The 24,847-nt window shown below is 42.3% G+C and overlaps 1 protein-coding gene across 1 annotated transcript in view; it reads left to right on the plus strand.

Moving 5' to 3' along the window:
• Window positions 1-256: 256 nt before the first annotated feature.
• T265_10819 (hypothetical protein) overlaps window positions 257-24,847 on the plus strand; it is a gene marked incomplete at both ends in the record, with an annotated part of 71,372 nt that continues 46,781 nt past the window's right edge. The window contains 4 exons of the mRNA XM_009177298.1: window positions 257-353; window positions 2,240-3,495; window positions 5,248-5,496; window positions 13,323-13,901. Of these exons, the coding sequence (XP_009175562.1) occupies window positions 257-353; window positions 2,240-3,495; window positions 5,248-5,496; window positions 13,323-13,901 (2,181 nt within the window). The remainder of the gene's footprint in view (window positions 354-2,239; window positions 3,496-5,247; window positions 5,497-13,322; window positions 13,902-24,847) is intronic.

A 24,847-nucleotide genomic window follows, 5' to 3' on the forward strand; every position in this document is an offset into this window, starting at 1 on the left:
TTACAGTTGTTTCAACGGAAAGAAGACCTTAAAAAATTATGACCGAAAGGCGTCTTGGCAATGTGCTGAGATTTTAATTGAATAAACCGCAAACATTTCGGACCTTTGCATTAGCACGTTACGTTTTGACCACAAAAATACACGTCCATAGTTGAATGAAGGTAACAACGACTAGTTTGGCTGGATTATTCGCAGAATTTATTAACTAAATGGCCGACAACATGTCTTGCCTCGTAGACAGCGCGAAAGGCCTTAAATGATTCGTGAGAGAAGGCGTTGTCCATCGTGGAAACCAAAAACAGGAAACTTTCTGAAGGGGCATGGGGAAAAGAAAGTCTACCTCAAACATGCAGGTGCATAATGAAGTTAAGTTGCACGAACTTATTTTGTATCTGAATAGATGCGTGTTGCCCCTGTGTATTGATAAATTTTTCAACCGAGGACGCGAGGCATGAGCAGGCCGTACTTGAGTTCTCCCCATTCAACAATATTGTGTGCCATCTGTTCAGATTTTAAGCACGGATTTGTCGTGTTTGTTGTTCAGGCACAGCTGTAGGCATGTGTATGTTGGAAATTCCCCGAGTCATATGAACACGCAACACTTGCAACTTCATTCATCTGTTTTGTTTAGTTCCTGTTATATTTAACGCCGAATGAACGATCACTGATGCATGCATTATAAACCGGACAACGCATCAATAGAGCGTTGGAATTTTCCGAACGCCTCAAGGCATTGCAAAAGTTCTCGGCATCTTTTGGTCACACCTAATCCTAATAAATCGATTATGAAATTATGGTTTTACATAACACTGTAGACGTTCAAACCTGGTACAATTCTGGTCCATCTGCCATGTAGTACTGGTCTAGTGCAACTATCAGATTTGGACAGCGGCTCTAAACTATCGAAAGAATGTGCCAACTATGTGGCAGATTTGGAACCAACAGAACATAACTTGAAATCGGTCGTCCAGTTTACGAGACCTGACGTCCTTCCTATCGGACGTCATCCTTAAAATGGAAACACTCTCCAAAAGAAACCATTGAAGTGACCTCTTGTAGTGGGATTTTCATCCAGATGGCGATTTAGCCACCAGGATTTGAGACAATCATAGTTAATCATAAACCTGGAAGAAACCAAAAGCATCTTGCGGTGCGGCATGCTGATCCTCTCTGAAGCTGAACTATAAATTCAGGTTCCATAGACCGAACCAGACTGTAATACGGCCGGATCATTAACAACCATGGGAATGGTACGATAATATATATATGCTGTACTGCTGACCCACAATTTGGGTAAACCACGAGGTGTATAGTCAGTTACCGCGAGCAGATGTGTTTAAATTCGGTGGCTGAGATGTTATAGCGGAGACTGAACAGTCGGTCCCCACAATCACATATCGTGACTTTATCGGAACGATAGTGGGCACGCACGTAATGGTCGTCACCTTTGATCCATGAAATGAGACATGGCGAGTTTTTTCTTGCTAGGTTGGCAGGGTGGATCCACGAAACCCGAAGGGAGGATGACATACGATGTCACGCAAGCCCGCATCGAATGTCTTGTTTAGTCCTTTTGTCGGTAGGCAACAGTTCGCTACTTTGTTTTGCGAGGAAACTCGTTCGTGGTATAACCCTGTGGGGTTACTGACTGAACCTTGCCTAAAAGCGAGTGATGAGTGCGGGGAGTGGTAAATTCCGCGGTGCCGACTGTTCCCATGGCGTAGGCTTTCTTCCCCATGATTTTTACTTTCGTGTCATTATTTCCGCTTCTGTTAACCCGTTAACGTGTACACAGATGCTTCCTAAAAATGAAGGGGCATCCCTTAATGTCATAGGTTAACTTGGGCGTGGCAACCGACAGACGACAGTCGTGTTTATGGAACACTCTTCATATGATTCATTTCTGTCGTGGGTTTTGGGTAAAATGACTTTCGAAGTTGAGCTTGTGGATGGTTTATTTGGAACCTACAGAGTAGCTTTTTGATGACCTCTGGCGAACAGTCAGTAAGCCTAAGGTACTTATGGCTTTGTGGTCGTGCTTCTTGCTAAAATGTTCACGCGTAAGAGGTTGCGCAAGCGGAAATCACTCGAATAAATATGGTTCCATATTTCACAGCCTTGGAACACTTGAAACTTCATCTAAACATTCAGCCCACTTTTTCTGAGTTACGCAGTGTAAACCAGCACTTGGCACCTGTCCCTATGACTTAACATCTCTATTAATTGTAACTTTCTGCAGGCAAATCATCGAGCAACTCACCTAACGTGGTGCCGGTACCGGTCAAATCTTGCGAAGCTACTGAAGCCGAGGGCGAGGACAACTGGAATTCGGGTACATTCTGCACAACTGATGGAATCCATCAAAATTCTCAAGGACTTTCAACACTGGAGATAAAACCCGCCATCTCTTTACCTGATATGGCAACTTGTCGTTCGATGTCGTCAGAAAAAAATTCATGCTATAATTCCAACCATGCTTTATTTGGAAATGGTAGTGAAATGGCAAATATAGTGACGCCTGGACTGTCTGCGTTGGGATTGCCAGTGGGAATGGCCACTGCATCAGCAATGGCGACCGCTTTACCATCTTTCCCAAGTGGTTCGCTAGAAGCAATGGCCATGGCGGCAGCACTGGCAAGTGGTCAGTGGAATCCGTTATCCCAACTATCGGTTACTAGCAGTTCGGTCAAATCACTTGGACCTTTTGCTGTTCCGCCTGTCTCAAGTATGACCACAACCTCCTTAGCAAGCATAAATTCAAACAATAATAATATGCCACGCAAATCACCGAACCAAATGCGCGTACTCTGTGACATTTGTAACAAGTGGATTTGCAATAAGTACTTCTTACGAACACACAAGGCCAATAAACATGGTCTCACAGATTCAGCTCAAACTCCACTGGACCTAGGGAAGTCGCAAGGCCTCCGTTCCCATTCCGGTGCTAAATCACCTTTGAACACACCACTTAAGCGGGAACTACCTCCTTTGAAAGAAATGACACATTTGGTCGAGCCGGAGGTCAACGGAGGTAACCAAGTTCAAAGATACGACAGTGAGTCCTCCGATTTCAGTTCTACCTCAATGAAGTCTGGGGCAACTGACCAAACTGGTGGAACCAAAGATGAGAATACTACGAATAAATCAGTTGATCCATTTGCCCAAGCTTGGAAATCTTACGGTGAACCCCGGACTATGCCGTCATTCTTCAACCAGCCATCACCGGGCTTTCTAACTTTCCCATTTCCTCTACCCGGTTTGCTTCCACCTGAATTGATAGCTCACCTACAAGCGATGGTTTCAGTAAATCCCATCATCGTTCCCCCGTGCTTTCCTGGAAGCGGCAGTTTTATGGAAAAGGACAACCAACCTTGTGCTACCAACGTGAACACGACGGACCGCATGGATGTTGACCGGGGATCACAAACTGATGGAGATGTTGAGGATGAAGGAATGATGGTAGAGACATATCAGCGGCAATCTCACGAGAGCAGAGTAAGTTGACTCAGACACATACCTCAAATATTGTCCTGAAATGCAAATTTACCTGACTGTGCACTTATCTATACCAGCGAGGTGTTGCAGGTATCCAGTTCTCAATAAGCCCATTCTGGGTGTCCCTTCGGTTAGCGCAGTGTTGAGTGTCAGTCTTTTTTGTGTGTTCACCAAGCACTGCGGTCTGGCTTGTGCTAATATACAGAAGGATTATGCCACATTTTTCTAAGTCCCATGTCAACATACCTTGTCTACTCAAGTACCGCCTCTCCAAAATACCATTTCACACTTGCTTTTCGGTAGCCCAGGAGTAGATTCCTTTAAAATCAACTCACATGCAACCTCCGAATATTTTACCAGAGATTTCACCCCTCTCAAATAATGTCATTCTCTTCATTAGTTTGTTCAGTTTTATTTAGTGCTGTGTGAAGGAATCAATTGATATAAAACAAGGTTCGCTTTAAAGGTCATCACCTGTCTCCTTACTGAGCAATCGGGAGGTGAAATCTGAAAGCACTATATATTACAAACGTGTATTACTATCGGAAAATGTTAGAAGATGAAGTTTAATCTAACTCACTTAGCCTGTACTATGCAGTCAAAAAGCGAGATTTATTGAAAATTGGTTAGTGTTCAATGTGAGGTTGCCAGAATATTCCAGTCGCGGTGGTGGCACTGTGGCATCTGAATAAAACATAATATGGCAGCTGAATCCTTTCTGAATTATCCCAGGGATTCTGACAGGTCTCCAAGTGATGCGCAATTTGTTCGGGAAGAAACTAAATGTTTGCTCTCAATCGACCGGATAGTTCAACAAAATGGTACGCCAAAATTCAAATAGATCACCATACTTCTATATTTAGTGCGGCACTTAAATAAAGTAAGGCTAACGTCGAGTATAAAATGACCAACAAAAGTGTATATCCCGTAGAATGAGCTAAATATTATGATGTTTGGACGCTGTTCTGAACTAGGAACTGTGGTGTACTTGAAGACGGTAAAGACTTCCTTAAAGAAATTAGTGTGGTAGCGGCGTTGAAATTTTTTGCGGAATACCATCAGCTCAATTGCTGTCTTTCCAAAAACAAACCGGATAGAGTTTTACACATTCACTCAGAGCATTTCCAACAGACAACTGCAAGTCAGTAGTTTGCTTTTATGGGGAACAACACTAGTGAATTCATGAACTGTGGTTGCTATGTCCTCATGTTTGGAGGAACCTTGTTAAATAAATTCATCTACAGCGGCTCCAGCTTTCACACACTGGCATTTTTGATTCTACAGAAATCCTACACTGTATCGATCAAAATCGTCCTGTTGCTCAGTCACCTTCCTGGACACCAAAAGTTGTGTCACTTGCTTTTCCTTACTTTGTTCCTTTTAAGGAACAATATATTAATTAACTAATATTATTATTAATAGTTCGTCTACCGATTGTTCCTAGTCATACAGTATGGCGAGTAAAGCTGTACTGTGGCTTATCAGTAGTGAAGCTTTATCACAGGAGCAGTTCTACTACAACGCAACACGAGCCTATTCTGCGTATAGTTATCGGTTATAGCCCGGCGGACAGCTCTCAACAAACAACTACATAATTGCCCACTGACCTCATACTTTCGGTTTTATACCATTTGCACAGGTTTGTGTACAGTGGCCTGTCAGGCTCCGCGCAAGTATATATATATATATATATATATATAATTGTTTCTTTGAACTCTGTCCCCTTATGTGCATGTAATCCCCGTTTTAAAGGATCCGCTAAACCTATCGCTCAAATACAAGACCAAAGAAACTGTGACGGCGTCCTCATCCAGTGGTTCGAAGGACGAGTTTGGGCTAAAACTGCGACCACAGAGTTGCAAATCCTCAATGAGTTTGGCGTTGAAGTATCTGCAACGGGCACGTGCCACGCAGCACTTCCGGATACAGTGGTTGCGCAGTGGAGTACCAAGCCAGAGGGGTCGAGCAACGTTCGTGTCATCCAAGTGGAAACGCGTAAAGGTTAGTTGTGTAAACTTGAGCACTTTTTTGACCGAAGTTAGAGGAGACGGTTTTATCTTATGTTGTCGGTGTTTTCATCCAACCAACCTGACATATTCCTCGTATTTATACACCAATATTTATGCACGGCGTCGTGAGGACTTGTTCCGTTCATCTGATATTCTTTCTTTCCTATGTACGTGTAAAGTTGAGTTCCGAACCACTTATTGATGCATGTACTGAATGTATTCAAGTATCGGGTTTGGACTGATGACCGATTGCTTTTGTTCTTAACTATATGTACTTGGCATATTCGACTTGGCTGAGATTTTGTGAAAGAAGAAGTAAAAATGCGGCCGGAAAACCTGGTAAATCAAGACTTTTACTTGTGTTGTACACCTGCATTCATGCATACAATCTTCAGACTCCACTGCTTTCAGCTTGCACCCTTCCACGTCAGTAAGTTAGATAGAGGAACCTGATTTACTCATTTTCGAACCCTGTCGGATTTTCGAATTCCGGCCTCTTGTTTATTAACCGGCATGGAAGAAACTACTGCCCGGTTAGAATAGGGTTTCGTTCTGTGTGTGATAAAATATTTCTCTCTGCCTAACTTGATAAAGTGAGCACATTTACAGTCCATTATACGAGAGTTATTATACACAGTTGCTATGACAGCCGCCGAAGAATGTGAGCAGATCACGCACACCGCTGACCACTGAACCCAACGCTGTTCGAATAATTGTGACGTTGTGATAGTTCTAACAACGCTAGCAGCAGTCTTTTGCTGTCACAGAGTTTCACTCTACGTTGCACAATTCACGGTTTGGCGGTCTCTGTAGAATTTGTATCCTTGGCTCAAGTGGACTGTTTTAATTTGAATGTGGTGATGCAATTCTCAGCAGTCGGCTACCTCCCCCCGTTGTGTGAGGCCGTTGCTATGGCCACCGCCGGTTTGAATTTTCTCATGCATCCACGTGAATTTCGTTAATGCATGCACGTGTGCATGCTTTAGGCGTGGAGGAGTGTGCCTACATTTAAGTTCCAAAATCAACAAAGTTTCGTTCACCTTTGTTGTCAACCAAAAATGCATTTTTGTCTTTACCTGGAGACCCACACCTTGTTCCTGTCTCCGTTAGTTTGATTTTACTGTTAGTCAAGAGAAAAAGTGGTCCCGTTTTTTCGGCTGATTTGCATCATCGTCAATCAGATAACGATGCGTCAGTATGAGTCCGGGAGCTGGACTCTACCTGGACCAACTTTGTACATAGCTTGCTACTGAGAAGCATGTTAGTAGCTCAGGTAACATGGCTTTTTTTTTCGCTGAGCTGGGTAATGCGATTACGAACGTTTCATAACCAATCGAAGTGATGTCGTTTGTACTTTGTTAAGAAGCCGAGTGGTGCATGGCTGAAGAGCCACCAACCCACCTCTGGGCTCTGATACGCTCCTTAACAAAGCAGTGATAGCGTCCCTTCGTTTGAAGGGACAATGTTCGTAATCAGATTACATTGGTAATGGAACAAACCAACGACCACATATGTGTAACCTTTGAATCTGGAGGTTGGCGATAACACGCCTAGTTGAAATATAGTTGTTCACCGTACTTTCAGTTTGAATCCATTTTGTGTATCACGTGATGTACAGTGGTCAGAGGAGTGTCTGACTGCCAAGTGTACAGCCATTTATCCTTATCAGGAACTGACCTATCACTGCATTGACACGCTCAATCACAAAGTTTACTTTGTTTCGCTGGGATTCCTCTTCAGACAGAATGAGGTAGCACCGTGGATTTGCTCTGAATTCAATTCTAGTCCCAGTGGAATGGACCGCAGTATAACTACAAATCCAACCATGCAACCCAAGATTTTTCGGTAAAACACTGCCAACATCACCGAACTCGGCATTGACACAATTCCCAGAATAATCAGGCTTTTTGCGATGAATTACTCTCTAGAACTGACCACAAAATTAACACGTCCAAACATCTAGCTCCTAAAAATCCTCTTTCAATTTCACCGCGACAAATCTCAGCCAAGCCGAGTGTTTCAATACATATATTTAAGAACAAAAGTAATTGAGAATCAGTCCGAACTTGATACTTGGATACATTCAGTATTTTGTAACTCTGTACGGAGAAATCAACATTTGTGTCTCGAACCATCGTCTTCCAGGTCCTCATAACTGCGGACTTTCGTGGGTTGCTGACTTTTGACAATAAAATCCACACGAGCTTTTCACCAATGGCACGGACATAATGGTGACTTCGTTGCTTCAAAGAGGTGTCTGAACACTTATGTCATCAGTTACTGAATTCGACTTTTTCGCTACTACGACCCTGTTAAGCCAGTCAGCAAGTACTTGCCAGCTGTGGCGTTCAGAGCATAGCAAACGTCATCCGTCAATCCAAGTTACTGTGTACTATTTCGTTTTACCACCCAACTACCATCTAGGTTCATATCACAGCAAGACACCGAATGGACCGCAGTATAACTACAAACCCAACCATGCAACCCAAGATTTTTCGGTAAAACACTGCCAACATCACCGAACTCGGCACTGACACAATTCCCAGAATAATCAGGCTTTTTGCGATGAATTACTCTCTAGAACTGACCACAAAATTAATACGTCCAAACATCTATCTCCTAAAAATCCTCTTTCACTTTCACCGCGACATATCTCAGCCAAGCCGAATGTTTCGATACATATATATAAAAACAAAGTAATCGAGAATCAGTCCGAACTTGATACTTGGATACACGTCCAAACATCTAGCTCCTAAAAATCCTCTTTCAATTTCACCGCGACAAATCTCAGCCAAGCCGAGTGTTTCAATACATATATTTAAGAACAAAAGTAATTGAGAATCAGTCCGAACTTGATACTTGGATACATTCAGTATTTTGTAACTCTGTACGGAGAAATCAACATTTGTGTCTCGAACCATCGTCTTCCAGGTCCTCATAACTGCGGACTTTCGTGGGTTGCTGACTTTCGACAATAAAATCCACACGAGCTTTTCACCAATGGCACGGACATAATGGTGACTTCGTTGCTTCAAAGAGGTGTCTGAACACTTATGTCATCAGTTACTGAATTCGACTTTTTCGCTACTACGACCCTGTTAAGCCAGTCAGCAAGTACTTGCCAGCTGTGGCGTTCAGAGCATAGCAAACGTCATCCGTCAATCCAAGTTACTGTGTACTATTTCGTTTTACCACCCAACTACCATCTAGGTTCATATCACAGCAAGACACCGAACTGACACACAGTGCAGCAGAATATTCCATTCCGACGAAGAGACGCACCTATCAGGTCTCTTAGGCAGCCTCTCTTATGGCACGAAACTATGTACCGTTGAAAGCTGACTAGCGCACCGAGCCGTGCATGATTTTTCAAGTTTTTAAGTTACGTTCTAGTTTCCGCCAAATGTAAAGAAACCTGCTGCTTAGAAAGGCGAATAAAGCTTGATACACTACTCACATTGTTGATCAAACCTCTTCAACAGCCCACGAAAGGTTTCACCCTACTTTGGGCTCGTCGGGTAGGCGCAGTGCCCGAGTTTACGTCAATCTTATGTTCTACTTGAACCCAAGTTGTTCGAAATTAGCGGAATACAGTCATTTGCTTGGGAACATCATAAACGAGAGAATCAGCTGAGTTGCAAAACAAAACAAAACCAAATTTGTTTGCAAATGAGTGCATTTCGATAATTTCGTACAATTTGGGTTCAAATAGCACATACGGTTGACAGAAACTCGAGGAATACGCCTACCCGATGAATCCCAAGAGGGATGAAACCGATCGTGCGCTGCTGAAGAGTTTTCTGCAACCTTATAAGCAGTGTATTATGCCTGTACATGTTCCGCGAGGCAGTGCATTAAGCCTGCACATGTTCCGCGATATCTCAAAAATCGTACTAATTGAAACATGAGGAGGCCTAATACAACACATTCAGTTACTTGAAAGCACCATAAAAGAGTGATTCAGCGGGTAAGTCTCTCGCAAAACCAAGTTTGTTTGCAAATATTGTGTTTCGCGAATAGAACTTATCGCATCTCACTCCGATATCAGGCATTAGGATTTTGTGAGCGTTTTGTTAAACTTTGAGAGCTGCCATCCAAGTTCTAGAGAGACACGGCCTCGGTCTGTTCTACGGTTTATCTGAAACTTATTGCTTCTCAGTCCGATGTCAGGCATTAAGATTTTGTGAGCGTTCTGTTAAACTTTGAGAGCCTCCATCCAAATTCTAGACAGAAACGGCCTCGGTCTGTTCTACGGTTTATCTGCATGCAATGAAAGACGGGAGCAATTCGTGTGTTGCGAAGAAAGGAACCTCTGCATATTCTATTCATTCATTCTGTAATGCAACTTCTGCGCTGTGTGAGCCTCAATGGAACCGGTTTGAAGCCACTTCTTGGATGAATGCGATAAGAGTAGTTTTTTTAGAATAACATGATGTTACTTTTGTCTTAAGCTTAGTGGGAAGAAGCTGTATTCGAACAGGAGAAAACGCGCTCATTCCCAAGCTAAGTTGGTGTTGATGGGATGATCGGTTGAATCCTGCCTCTTGGGTCAACTGGAACAATACTCATAAATATCGCACCAACGGTAAACCAAAGATGTTTGGTTGAAAGACCTTCATAAAGGAGAGGTATGGCTGAGAGTTTAGTGTTAGCGTAGACTTATTCTGAAAATGAGTGCATAGGTATGCCTTTGTACACTTTGGTGTTCAAGTGGGAATTCAGTTCACTGAACAGTAGCTTACCTTCTACACCTCAACATGCGCGAAATCGGCAATGGACTGTTTCGGTGTTCTCAACAGTCTTACAAGTAACGTTATTTTAAGAGAAAGTACGTTGAATCTGGAACGTTGTATAACCTGTCGTAAGCAGAATTAATTCGTCCACAAAGTAGGTATGTGGTATTCGAATATATTCAGTCTCATATTAAATTCCACCCCTCTGTCTTACGGTCTGTCAACGAAACGAATTCTTTACTCCCAGGTCCCTCTCAATGTTCAGCGATCCTTCCCACTTACGAACAACTCAGCCAAACTACCAGATACACGACAAAAGGTCCTGATTTTAACTCCCTACTTTTGAGGTGATTTAGTACTTTTGTTGACAATGAAAACTCATTGCAGCTTGTTACTGTCTTTGAGTAGCCCTTAAATGTTTGTTAACCATCTTCCGTAGTCAGAAACCAAAGTGAACATATGCGGGGCCCTTTATGCTCATTATTTAACATGAGTCTCATGAGCTTCTGGTTACAGACGGTTTTCACAGACGAAGGATTCATTTGAGTATGGTAGTAATATCTTGTTAAGTAGTTTATTGAAAAGCGTCACTACAGATCTGGTTACCTACGGATGGAATGATCCATCTCACTAACTGTTCGGAATACTCCATATGAATAAGCAACATTCGTCAGTTCATTAAGTTGGCAACCACTGGGTCTGGTGTGAAGGAATTCAAATGTGTCACTCGCTTCCATGTCTAAAACTTGCGTAAGTTTTCTCCATATTTAGCAGCGTGGAATTCAATTCACAGAATCATCTACGCAGCTAATCAACAAGCAGCAATGGGCAGTATGGGGTAAACTTTTCTGAATTGTCTCTATCTGAAAACAATCTCAAATGCAAACCAAACTTCCGGATGGGTTATTGTTCACTGAGGTGATATACTCGGCCTCGGCGTATAACCAACCTATTCACCATCCTTGTAAGCCAGAATCATGAACTTGAGTGAACTGATTGGAGCCAACACCACAAACAATTGATTCGACTAAACAAACAGCCCGACATCACCTGTATGACCGCTTTTTGTAAACAGAAACAGAAAAAATGAAAAGAAATCCAAGTGCTTTGGAGTGAATTTCGCCAGCTGTTTGCGTCCATAACCGTTTACAAACCATGAAGCATTTGTTATTTCCGTGAACACTAAAAACAAATGTGGAGCGCGCGAAATCTCACCAGTTGCGTGCTGTTTACTGTGCAAGAAAGAGCTTTCAGTTCTTTCATCACAAACGGTAGTTGTGAAGAGTGTATCAATAAATACGAGACAAACATGACTGAATTCTAAATGATCTCTTCGTTTCGCACACTGTGCAAGCAGACAAAGTTAGCTGGGTATGGTTTCGATAGTGTAGTGTTTTGTTTTCCAAGACGAATGGAAACCTCCAGAGTTTTGACTGAGAAGTTCGGTCAAACGTTTCGTTTGGAATAAATTAGCTGAACATACCCAATGATACTGAAGTACGGAAGCAGTCAATATTTTGTGGCAACTTTTTTTCACTCGTTTTCCATCTGTTTGCTCTATAGTTCTTTGGGGAACACATGTTTTTCTATGATATTTCTTACAAATTATAGTTCCTCTGTCTCCCGTTCCGTAGAACCAAAGTTGGAGAATAGTGAGAGCCAGCCCAAACAGGTGCATTTACGATAAATCAATAGACCTTACAATTTTTCCCTTTGTTACCACAAATCTTCTAGATCACGACTATTCCAGTTTGACTGCATTTAGCGTCTGGAGGCACATAATTTTGCCATTGTGTAAGCGGTCAATCCAGTGTTGACAAAATCATCCAAGAGTTCTGTTTTTGCACACAGAGTGCGTTTAACTTTATCATCCTATTCGTTGCATGAGGCTGTCTTTCACCGGGATGAACTTCCTGAAAAGGCTGACCGGAAGCAGCCCTACTCACGTAGGTTGCTTCTTCTGGAAGGTGAGCTACTCCTGCTTTGAATAACAATCCAAGGATTAACCAAAATGGTCATCTATGAGGGCGTTGTCTGCTGCCGGAGAGAACTGTTGACAGTGTTGCCGGTCATAGGATTTGAATATCTTATATGTTCACTTGGGTCTTCCAGTATGATTTGGGATGTCTGAGACGCGTCTGTAGTTTTTTATGTTCAAGCTTTTTGCCCATTGTAAAATGAAGGTTGGACATTGTGTTTGGATTTTGTACCAAGTGAGCTCAAATATAAAAATTATTCCCATCCCTTAACACTGTTAGCACTTGTACTCAACTCGCTTCACGCCCTTTGCTACAGCTCTTTTCGAACAATAATTGCTTTTGTGTCATCCGATACGCAAAGTTAAATCACTCCATATGTCAGCCTCATGACCTAAGGCTGAGACAAAGCCATGTGAAATTTGTGGTCCTCCATCTTGTACAACTCAGTCTCCAGAAACTGTCGGTATCTGGAGATGGAAATTGTCTATTCCCTACCTTTTATGGAGATATTGTAAGCCAACTCCTGAGGTTTCCAATCTGTTCACGAGAAGCTGTCATCCGAGTTCATCTCGTACCTGTGGGTACCGAAAGTGGGTAACTGTAAGTAAGGGTCTTTCGGCAAGAAGCAGCGTTAATATACAGTCGACCTGGATCGTTGTCGGCATGTCCGATTTTTCTATTTCCGTAGGATCTGATGTAAGATGTCGGTATTTTGCTGATCGTAACCTGAAGTCCTTCAAGAGAGTTGTCCGCCAGCTAGGAAAGACAGGTATATCAGCAATATCTGACCTGAACATTCATTTCATTGGTGTCGTTTTATGGTATCTTTTGAATGTTATTTCGTGGTCACTTACATTTCTAAGTAGGTCCCAAATTGTGCAGTATAAAGCTAGGACTGTTTAAATATCCGCAACAAATTTGCCGTGTCAGGTGAAGAACATGGTTTTATACAGATGAGGGTTTATAGAGATTCTGTGCAGCTATTAAAAGACGTATCACAATGGTAATGGTTTTCAAACGAAGGCAAAATAAGTGTTGTTAAATTTAAACGATTTCCTTTCTCGTTGGTAACGCAAGTCAACGCAGAAATATCTTTTATACTTCAGATGTTTTCCGGTGTTTCCTGCCATACAACCCAGTGGAGTCGTCCTAAGAGACCTCCAGCCGGCTTTCCTGCACTCAAACCAAAAACGGACAAATGGAACCAGAACGATCAGTTTCCGAGAAGCTGCAGCCTAAAAGTGTCAGAAAACATAAATTTTTCAGCCTCGGAAAATCGGGAGTTCCCAAAAATTGATACCAAGTTATGCTGCCCCATATGTGCCCCAAATCTATCCACTGATTTCACCACGTTAAATCAACTATTGCAACATCTGGCTCTGGTCCATGGCAGTCAAACTCCTCAGAAGCATTCACTTAAAGAGCATGATTCGACAGAACAACTTCAAGTCATCTGCACAAAGCAACAACAATGTGGATTCCAAGTCAGTGATTTGGCCAGTAGTTCATCACCAAATGGCACTTCGGTTGATTCAAATGGAAAGGCAAATCCCGGTAATTCTGTCACAGTAGACAGTCACGAGGATTATGACGCATCTCCCTGCGTTTTAAACACACCGCCTATATCTTCCGCTATTCCTGTAAAACAAACAGAAGAACTGCTTTCCCGATGTGTATTCCTTCCCGTAAGTTCGTATGCCGAGAGACAGTCCGCTGTATAAATATTTTACTCATCTGAGAATCAACTTCCCCGTAATTTTGTTCGAAGTTGCTTTTGCACTCGATAACACAATCGCGGCAGAACCCACACAGTGCTGTGAGACTACACCTGCAACTACCACCGAAAGAAGAATCAATTTCCCGTGTTGCACTTGCTTTTATCTGTCCACCTAACAACCACGATAACTTGATTTCATTTTATCAAATTTGTATATAGCAGCGTTTACTAATGTACACAATCCGGCGCTGATTAGAGTTCATCGAATGTCCAGATACACAAGTAAACGAATTATTATCGCACTTCCTTTTTTAAAATATAGAAGTCTAAAAAAATGAATTCCATTGGAGATATCTAAATGCAGTAGGCAGGTTCATCCAGTGGGAATAATGACTCTACTTGAGTACCCTATCCCTTGTACGGATAGGGTAACTCGAGGAAGTAGTATTGAAAAAAATTTCGCAATGAGGTGGAAGTGTATTAGACTTTTTGAGCCCCACATCAGGTGAATGTCCCCATCCAACTCACAAGAAGTCGTCTTTTATCCAAATTTCAGCTTGTTTATCGTCGGTAATTATTCGTACATTTGGGAGAACGCGACCTTGAACGAATTCGTTAATTGTTGCAAACCAGAAGTTGGTGACTAAAGTCCTTTTGCGGATGGTCTTGAGGAGGGTTGCAAGAGGACGTAAAGCGACTAATGATAGGCGTTTCTTAAAACAGTGATCCGCATATCTCATGCATGTGACAGTGTGCACGGAAGCTTACGTGTACGTTTTTATACAAAGAAAGTCAACAGATATCTTAATCTAAACACTAATCCGATGAGCTTATGGAAGTAAAGTTGGTGTAGAGATTTGATGCTCGTTTCATACTCTTCTGAGTTCATAAGCTGAAGGAGGGATGACGCCGACAAACGTGAAACTATCAACAACAATTTTCAAGTAGTATAACAGGTTCAACTCACGTTGTCCATACTGCTTGAGTACCTTGCTCAGGAAGGGGAGACTTTGAAGTAGGCTGTTTACCACTAGCTGCAATGTGGCAAACAGCGGTGTACTGCCAAATAATACTGCCAAAATAATAATAAAAGCAAGTTGAACCATGCTGGTATGATGAACTGAAAACGTTTCAAAATTTTGCAGTAATGCCAGAAGTACCTTTTTAGGAACGGCGTTACTCGAAGGTTGGATTTTCTTCTTTTGCATGTCGGATTTTTGCTTCTCAGTTCGGTCTTGTAGTTCGTTAATGAAAGCTGAAGTAAACTTTGTTGCGTGTCGGATTAGCTGACATTTAACTGGCGCAATGTTGCAGTGTGGATTGGTTGACTCTGTTGGTAAGCGCTTACACATCGGGACACCAGCAGGTCATTGACAACTTTGTAGTGTTCAGACAGATTTTAACTGAAGAAATTTTTTCACTATTTCCTTTGATTAGATGATTTTAAATGAAATACACCACATATTTAGCGACGGCTGAGAGACACGTTTACCGGAATTTGAGAAAAAACATGTACACTTAATCAGTTTGTCATAAACCCAGTCCAATCGCGAAAGTTAGCAAGCACAATTTTACTCTCTATAAAAGGACGAAATCTCCTTATGTATAAGAGTTTCAGTAGTTAATGACGCTTCTTTTAGTTCAGTGGACTACATTCACATTCCATTCAACCTCCGGAAAGAAGATGCCTGTACCGCATCCTCCTGGTCTGTTCAACTAGAACTTTTTCGTCTCACTTTACCCGGGATCTGACCTGAGATCTACTGCAACTTAGATGTTTCGTGTGCCTGCATACCTGAAACGGAAGTCATGAGTTGTTTGAGCTTTTTAGCAATCCATGCCCACACCTAGTCAAAATTCTGGCCTTTGAACACCGCATGCAAATGATACTTCTCTTTAAGCATATTTTTACTCAGGGATGGAAATTTTTATTAGGTTACCCTCAGAAATGACATTCTTTTGACACACAATCGAGATAGCAGGTTTTGTGTATGCCCTGAGTGAGCGTTTGTAAAGTCATTGAAAATACCACGGCAGTCCACATTATTCGTCTTGGCAACTGCCTGAATAGTTAAGATCAAAAATCTGCGCAGCACAGTGTAACACAAACAATTACTAAAGCGTTTAGGAAAATTTGCAGTACTTATTCGTGCTTGGAAGGCGAGTTGAACGGAAACCAGCACAAAAGATACCAACTGTTTCAGGTTCATTTCTTGTTGTTTAGCAAGAGAGAAAAACGACAATTTGAACACAATAGAGTTCTGGTACGTAGGCTTATTACGTTTTAGGCATAATAAGTAGGGTCTTAGACGGGCACAAATTATTCTTAAATACTCCTAAATCTCTCGCTTCCCTTTGGATGGAAGTATCTGACAAGACTGAAGACTGTGTTTGTGCAGCTCAGCTTTCCAACGTTTGCGTCACAAGCCCCCCTAATGCTTTCTGAAGAAATGTAATGTCTTCAAATGATGTGGTCTGTAGTGGCGCTGCAAGTCCTCTTTCTCAGCCTGGCGAAGTTTATCAATATTCAGAACTTAACCATCCGTTGGCACTACAAGTCGAAATATCCCAACACGCTGGATAAGATGTTTGTCTGTCCTGTGTCATCTATCTTCCCATTTAGACGGGGTTTTCTTGTGAATAATCAGGTTACGAACTTTATCTTTCTATCCCTCCACTAATCTGGACGGTTTTACCTGTAGACGACCTCAAACCATCAAAAAAAGACCAGTAACTCTGATAAAGGCTACTGAGTGAAATTCTTCGATAACGGATACAAGGTGCAGGGCTAGCATATATGGTTGTGGTAGAAAAACTGAGCCGCAGTTTGCAGATGATAGGCATTGCGGCTGGTAGTTACTTAGTACTTATAATGCCAAAATAGAAGGAAGTTTAAACACGTGATTATCTCACGTTGAGGTGTGCGCTGGGTTGATTATCGAGGATTACAATTATACAAAACTAAGCAAGAAAAACGAGCATTCTTGACTGCAGACTCAACTGAATCAAGCTAAATTTCTCGTTTATAATGGTCTTCTTCGTATGCAAAAGTGGTTATTTAGCTAATTTTGTCCAACATGAGTTAAAGAGAAACATAAGTGTGATGAAAACTTGGGGACTGCACACACTGCTGAATCTCATGAAGTACAAAAATTGCTGTTGGCTTTCGAAGGTTTTCAGCGACCTATTGAAAAGCATGTTGCGTTTCTGCTCCATTGATTAACTATTCGCTTTCCAATGTAGTCCAAAAATTACAAATAAGGGAGCATTCGAAAACCGATGGGCTCAAACACAAGTAACAAGAAGGATGTAATGAAAAAAGTAATAAAAATGGTTCAGACGAAGGGGTGGTTTTGATGGGCGTTAGAGGACCTTTTTGAGGCATTTTTAATGGATGGTTAATATGTACGGGTTCAAGTGTGCTTTTGTCCCATACATTTGCCACCAAAAGCAACTTCTGGCATCTTGTCCTCAGAAGATCGTTCTAGAGATGGTGCGTTCTCCTGTAAGCTGGTCTGGAGGGTCTGATATACTCATGCCATATACGTGTACAAGCTACACATTTTGTTTGGTTATGACAAAATGGTAACTGAATCATCAAGGACACACCAGTAGTTGAAATGGAGCGAAGTAGAGAAATTTTTATATCTTGTACTCTACTTTGCAACAGTTATCCTGCAATCAGTGTTCACTACCATCAGAATATCGGATATGAAGCATTTAGATGTCTAGAAGAATTCAACCTCTGAATTGAAGATATTCACGGGACATCAGTTAAGATTTAATCAATTTAGATGTAATACACTACTCATAAGGTTGCTGAAAATTCTTCGATAGACCACGACCGTTTCGCCTTTCTTGCGGTTCATCAGGTAGGCGCAGTCACCAAATTTCATTCAAACTTATGTTCTTCTTGAATCCAAAGTTCACAAAATTAGTGAAATACACTCATTTGCAAACAAATTTGTTTTTTCGATAGATTCACCTGGAACCTGGCTATCAAGTTGGTAAAACGTATCGGAAGATTGACGTGGTTGCTGAGGCCTGGGGAAGTAAAGAAGAAAGAGTTAGACTGGTTGAATTAGTCTGCATCAAGTTGTAAATAACAATTCAGAAGAGGAACTAGTTTGGCTGATAAAAATTGTTGAACAGTTTGTTGTCTGGCCTTGAGGAAATAGAGAATGGTTAGACAATACCGAAAGCAAAGCTGGGGGAACACTATGAAACCCGTACTGACCAACAGTTTAGTAATTAACGACTTAAGCTCTTAAAATTTTTCTAAATTTGTGCCAAGGTTGTCTCACTTAAGTCACAGTACACTCATTGTGATAACTGAAAACAGTAGCATGAGCACGATTGAAGGTACCGAAAAGTTTTGAAGGCAGACTACAGCACAATTCGTAATCAAATGGGGTCAACTGGCTTGAAACACGAGTAATTTATCGGCTAAAATTCTGCGGTACATCAAGCTTCTCCGCCACTGAACTATTGTTGCAAAACTATAGTGAGGGGATCGGAGTTCGCCCGACATCGTGCCATTTAGGAAAAACAGGTCAGCCAGTATCCTAATGCTTGAGAATGAGGCCCTTATCAAAGTTCGGATGGGTTTCATGTCGAAAATTAAAAAAGACCACACTTCTTTCGGCGACGAGTAGTTATTTCAAAGGGGTTTCTGTTTTAGTTGTCGGTAGATAGGGGAGTTGAGAATGAATTTGATCCAAGGGTTCGTGGCACATTCTGTATACAGTCTGAATGAATAAAAGCGCTTTCCACACTAATTACCATAGAACTGAAAGATTTCAGGGTGATTGGCTGTGTGCAAATAAGAGTACTTGGCAAACAACCTACTTAACGGTGAGCACAAGATTTCGCGTTCCGCCATACGGCCGTTCACGCAGTTCAGAGTATCTGGTTGCTATCCACAGTGTCGCTAAATAACACTTTGCCTTGAAAACAGTTGATCATGTAAGGATATACATGTAAGGATATGTCAACAAGATCTAATTGTAACCTCTGAAGTGCTGATCACTGGAAAGATACAACAATCAATACAACTCAGTTCTACAATACCATCGACAAGTTCAACTAATGACGTAGTGGCGACTGTTTTGACCACCCTGGACAGACTATCAATTGTCCTCTCGGAAATCATATCTCGGCCTGCGAACTCAAAGATCCTAAAATTACGAAGCAAGCTAAGATAAATAGGTATTCAACTTCTTTTTCTAGAAGCCTAAATGATACCTAATGGCTCGTCAAAACGCTATATTCAGTAAGTTTCCTTCCCTTATCTTGCTGTGGTAGGACTGACCAAGCTGGTTACGTAGTGAGCATCAGGAAACGAATAGACATGGACGTTAGACCGAAACATTCTGGCGTTTCAGACGCTGGAGAATTGATGACAATTGGTTGATGGATTCACGAGACTTACACTTTAAATAACTACACCGATCGCCGTGGAATATTAAAATCGAACTTATGTTTGATGAATGGCACTGTCTTATCAAACTGCATGGACACCAGACGAATGGCCTTGTTCACTTTCGATCGATTTAACACGTAGACGCGTTGACTGCAATACGTAAATTGTGAAGAGAATGGTAATGATCACGCATGGATCAAAGAGTTCTTAGTGTAAACTTAAAAGGCTCGGATAGTTACAATGATACTTCGCAAAACTCACTGAAGTTTCTGTTGACTGAGATTACTATTTTTGCGTGGAATGTGGATAGTTATTCAATTTCGCTTCTGAGAATAGCGCTGGGTCTACTCTTTGGATTACTGAAGAGTCACAAAACTAACATGAAGTGATGGTGTACAATTCATCGATTATTTTATTTTCATCTTATATAGTTTGAACGTTTTTCTAGCTGACCTCAAGGAATTGCGGATTCACCCGTTAAGTCAGATTTAAAACAACCGACGGAAAGCATGCTTTGCTTGGCTACAGCGAAAACAGCTGTTCGCCCTCCCGTTCTCAGCTCGAGTTTAGTTTCTTCCGTTCGCATTCTGCCTCTTCGCTATCGGGTAATTTACACATGTGCATATACTGTAGTTACATGAATGTCCAAGATACTTGCCATTCAATATTTTTCCTCCTGGGATACATTGCACAGCACAAAGCGTGTTTATGGGCTTTGAGCTTTGTGTTTCGGGGGCAAAGATCAATCGGTTTTGGGCGGCATTTTACCTGGACGCATTTACCGGTGCCCAAGTTAATCGTTTTCAAACACATTCACTCCTCTGAAGTATTTGGCCCATTCTGTTTTGTCGTCTCCCGCCCCTCACTCGTGCTTTCATAGATGGCAAATCGTTCTCCAGCTGGGATTGTTAACAGTGTCAGTTGTGAAAACGTTTTATTATCCTGAAAGTCACTTAAATTTCTCTTACCTCTGATGTGTGTGCGCGCATGTACACCGCACATTTACTTGGAAGTTTTTAGGGGAGGGATCATAATGTTGGTACGCAAAGAAAAAAAACACAAATACATTCAAAAGTGTTATGTTTTCGCCTGTGATGTTGCTTTCACCCGCTTACTCTCGATCGAAAACGACCGTAACACAAATAGTGCTCGGATATCGCTTTTGGTACACAAACCAACTTAAACAGACGCCGTGGCAAAACAAACTGTTTGGTTGGAATATTTATTGAACCGCGCATAGAGGTTTGCTACTACAATCACGGGTTTTGGGCTTTCTGGTGAATTCCGTTCTCTAATGGTGGGATGTACCAGGACCAACTGTAGAGTTATTTCAAACCCTGTTTCGAAGTGGACAGTATGGATGTATGGTGGCATATTAAGTAACCAGTTTTTGACCAGTCAAAACTTAGTATAAAATATTACTGTGATTGAGTATTAAGCCCAGGAAAAGGATAGAAAGCGCACGACAACCTATTTTTTCAAAAGGACCAAACTATAGCAGTCGTCGTGAGACGGAGTTGATGAAAAGAGTTTGATTAAATGAATCCACTCCGGGTCATCTAAGATGACCGCCCGCCAAGTTGAACATGGAGAAATTGGTAGTAGGCTGTGTGCGATTTCGAGTAACCGTTCCATACTAGTTTTGTTAAACAAAGTTATTTCGAGAGAACTATTGTGCTGTTCCAATCGAGAGTATATCAGTTGGTTTTTGAATACGAGTGATTCAGTCAATTTTAACAGTCTCGGCAAGACTGACAACCAAATTACCACTTAATTTGTGGATCAGTAATATATTTCGGAGACTAAATTTGCTCAATGAACGCAAAGATGGAGCTGATCTAATGTGAGCCCTTCTACCGACTTCGAGTAATTGCTAGATACCAGTTTTCTTGGTTTTAGTAAAACCATGCATTATTGGAGTCGAAAATTTGGGGTTGGTGAGTAGACACAGAGGAAGTTCCGCAGAGGTTGTAGGTGAATGTTATTAAAAAACAGGTGAGCAATAAGCGAAGGTTCATTAATTCATCGTGATTTTTCTGATCTACACCGAACAACTGAGTGTTGCAAGGATTCAGCCTACATCGGCAGCAGTGTTACTTCTTTTACACCAATATTCCTAGTACTACCGACAGGTCCACACAACTTCTGTTGCAGTGATAAACGGAAGGACAGAGTAGCTTGTCTGAGTAAGGTCGCGACTCATGTCATCGAACGCCTAAGTGATGGTGACTGCAGTTCACCTGGGGTTGAGATGAGGCTTAACGTGACCTTGAACCTGACTCATCAGAATTCGTGAATGCAGACCACTTGATGGCCTGTACCCATCCATCGGTTGTTTTTCACTTTTCAACAGGAAATCTGAATGGCAATAATGTAAAAATCGGCGCGGCTAGAGTTTAGCACTGAATGCATAAATTTTACCAGACAGCTTATAGTGGTGCTGTTACCCGGCGCAGGTGTTTGCTCAGATATCATACTTGATCCTAAGCGGCCCTACCGACTGAATCAGTAGCCCTGTGAAATGAATCCTTCACCTCAAAACTGTCTTTTAGGTGGTTGGCTACCTCGATCGGATTTGCGGTTAATCTACTTATTTCTGTTTTTTTATGGACGGTAACCCATGAGTTGAAAAAAAACAGCGATCCTTATCCTAATATATAACCACAGATTCCCGCTTTGCGTATGGGCCAGCGATATTTTCCCTCATAAATTCACTACCACCAAATGAAAACTGGACCATTTTTCATCATCAACATCATCATCATCATCACTATCATTATTGGTAGCACCGATGCCTCGATGTTGTACTTGAATAGCTTTTCGGACAATAGTTGATGTACACCGCCAACTAATCCTGATCGAAGATTTACGAGAAATTCCCCCAATTGGAATAAACCAAAACGACTCAAATCGGGATATGAAAACTACAAAATTGTGGAACAAACTCGTGATATCATTTACTTGGCGGGGTGTTTCACAGTTCATTCCTTCAGTCGCACTTCAAGGCGTCTGCAGCTCACGCGATGACGAGGAAATGAGCAGTACTCTAAGCGATGCTTCTGAATCATGCTCCTTGTTTGAAGCATCTATTAATTGAGTTTTGGATTCATTCACCTCTACAACCTTGTACAATTACTTATTCGGTAAGTCTCAATGCCTCTTGAGGACCAAAACAGTAACTGAACAGTGCAAAATCATTAAGCGGGAGAACACATCAAGTAAGCGTCGTGGAATGCTGTGTTGTCCTGTCAATCTATCCAAGGCATCCGTAGAATCGTGGCAGTGAGTTGCGAAAAAATTCTTAAGCCTCCAGATGCGGAGACCAGCTTTTAAGCCTGTTCACTCGAACATGGAAACCAAGGGAAATTTCTCCAGCCAAAATGGATTTGTCCGGCATGGTTGTGAGGTCCACAATCTATCCAAGGATCCGGGTCAGTGATAAAGAATTCCCGTTCATTATCCATATTGTTACACCTCAGACACTGATTCCAGATAGCGAGGTATTTAGTTCAACCCAGAGTTTACTCTGTTTCCCGTATTTACGTATTTTAAAGGTTACGCGCCCACTTGGTGAAAGTGTTGACACCAGGAGCTGATCCCCTAGATCCGATGCACCTGAAGTCCAATAGGGAAGCTTCACAAACTACTGAATGTGAGAAATGGTTACATTAAAAGCTACACTGCATTCTGGTGCGTAAATCTGTAAGGTGGAAGAATTAGTGTTACCACTGGCACATGGGGACTAAATATTCTAGCAACACAATCCAACGACCCATAGCGTCATCGCCTCCAAGTGTATAGCCTCACTCTGCTGGTACTGGAGAGGCCCAACTCGTTGTTTTAACTTCAGGCTGATTGAGAACAGCTCCTCCAGTGTACGTAGGCAAATAATCCATCAACCCAGAACCGAGTTGGGGTTCATCCTTAACGGAAATGCAGAAATAACAATCAAAATATTATCCCAAAATAGGGAGAAGCGACGTGTCGGGGCGGAAATGAACTCGTCATTATCAGCTGCAAGAACAGCGTACATATCGTACAGCAGTTGTAGCTGCCACAGTTTCTTCTACTGATGGTTTAGGGGAGGGGATGGCGGGGTGGAGGAAGCCGTTAAACTAATATGTAAAGGGTTTGGGAAAGGTGTTATGCATTGGAGGTAATTGCGGGAGCTCCACTGAGGACGCCACTGGACCATGTCTGACAATGTCTCCAACCATTGACATGGCCCATCTCGGGGTTCTCATCCAAGGAGACGGCAGTGACCAGCGCATCTGAGTTTGCTGGTAATGGCTTTCACACCTAACTACCAAGTCATTGTTTGGCCTCTCCTAACTTGTTTCCATCCTTCGCGTGGTTCTGCAAAAAGAACCCGTCGAGGAAGTCAGTCAACTGGCACACGGAGCACATGACCATGTCAGTACATTCTATGCAGTACATCTACCCGGAGGCCACTCGACGTACTTCAGTATTACTGATCCGGTATTCTCATCAGACTCAGGCTATGCTCCGGAGAAATCGATGGTCAAACAGTGAAAGTCTTTTGGCGTCCTCGGCGCGCAGCGGCTAGGTTTCTGGTCCATATAGTAATATGGAGCGCACCTTAGCATTGTGAACTCGGCCCTTGACAGAGAAGCTGATGTCACGCCCCCACAACAGGTGACAGGTTCTCAGAAGCTGCTCCGGCCTTCCTAATTCGGATGGAAATATCATCCTTCGCCAGACCACGGGGACTAATAAAGCTGCCCAGGTTTATCCGCAAGCATGAGGCTGGGGTTCGAGCCCCCATCATGTCTTGCAGTAGCACTCTACACTTTGCAGGTGTGAAGCCCATGCCAAAAGGCGGGACATAATTATTTAGATCATTTAATATTGCTTGCAGTACCAAGGGGTCAGATCCAAGGAGAGATATGTCGTCTGCGTACTCGATATCTCTGAGCGGACGTCCCGGATGAACTTCGATCCCTCGGCTCTTAGAGGCTGGTAATGAGTCCTCTATATTCATAACAATGACGGAGTTGGAAAGGAAAGGTGAAAAAGAACAGCCCTGTCTGACACCACTTGATGTGGAGAACTCAGGAAAGAGCTTCCCGTAGACCTTAACACGTTTGCGGGAGTTGGTGCCTTAAGGAGGATCAAGACTTTATAGGGGACACCTTTGCTCCATAGACACTTCCATAGTGCCTGACGGTCCAAGAGCCGAAGGTAGATTTCAAACTATTGTTGTTCGCTGAAAATAGTATCACTGTTCTGGAATCAGATGGACGGGGGAAGTTTTATCAATACACCCCCTTGCAGGATGGAACCTAGCTTGGTTTTCGCGAATCCGCCTCTCCCTGTGTTCAGTTGACCTTCGAAAGATAAGACCACAGTTGACCATAGATGTCACGACTACCAGGATGATGCCATGGTGGTTTTTACACAGCAGCCGCGTACCCGTTTTGAAGAGAGGGATAACTGTTGACAAGCCCCATACTGATGGTACTTTCTTTTCG

This window comes from Opisthorchis viverrini (genome assembly GCF_000715545.1).
Source record: "Opisthorchis viverrini unplaced genomic scaffold opera_v5_410, whole genome shotgun sequence".
NCBI classification, from domain to species: Eukaryota; Metazoa; Platyhelminthes; class Trematoda; order Opisthorchiida; family Opisthorchiidae; genus Opisthorchis; species Opisthorchis viverrini.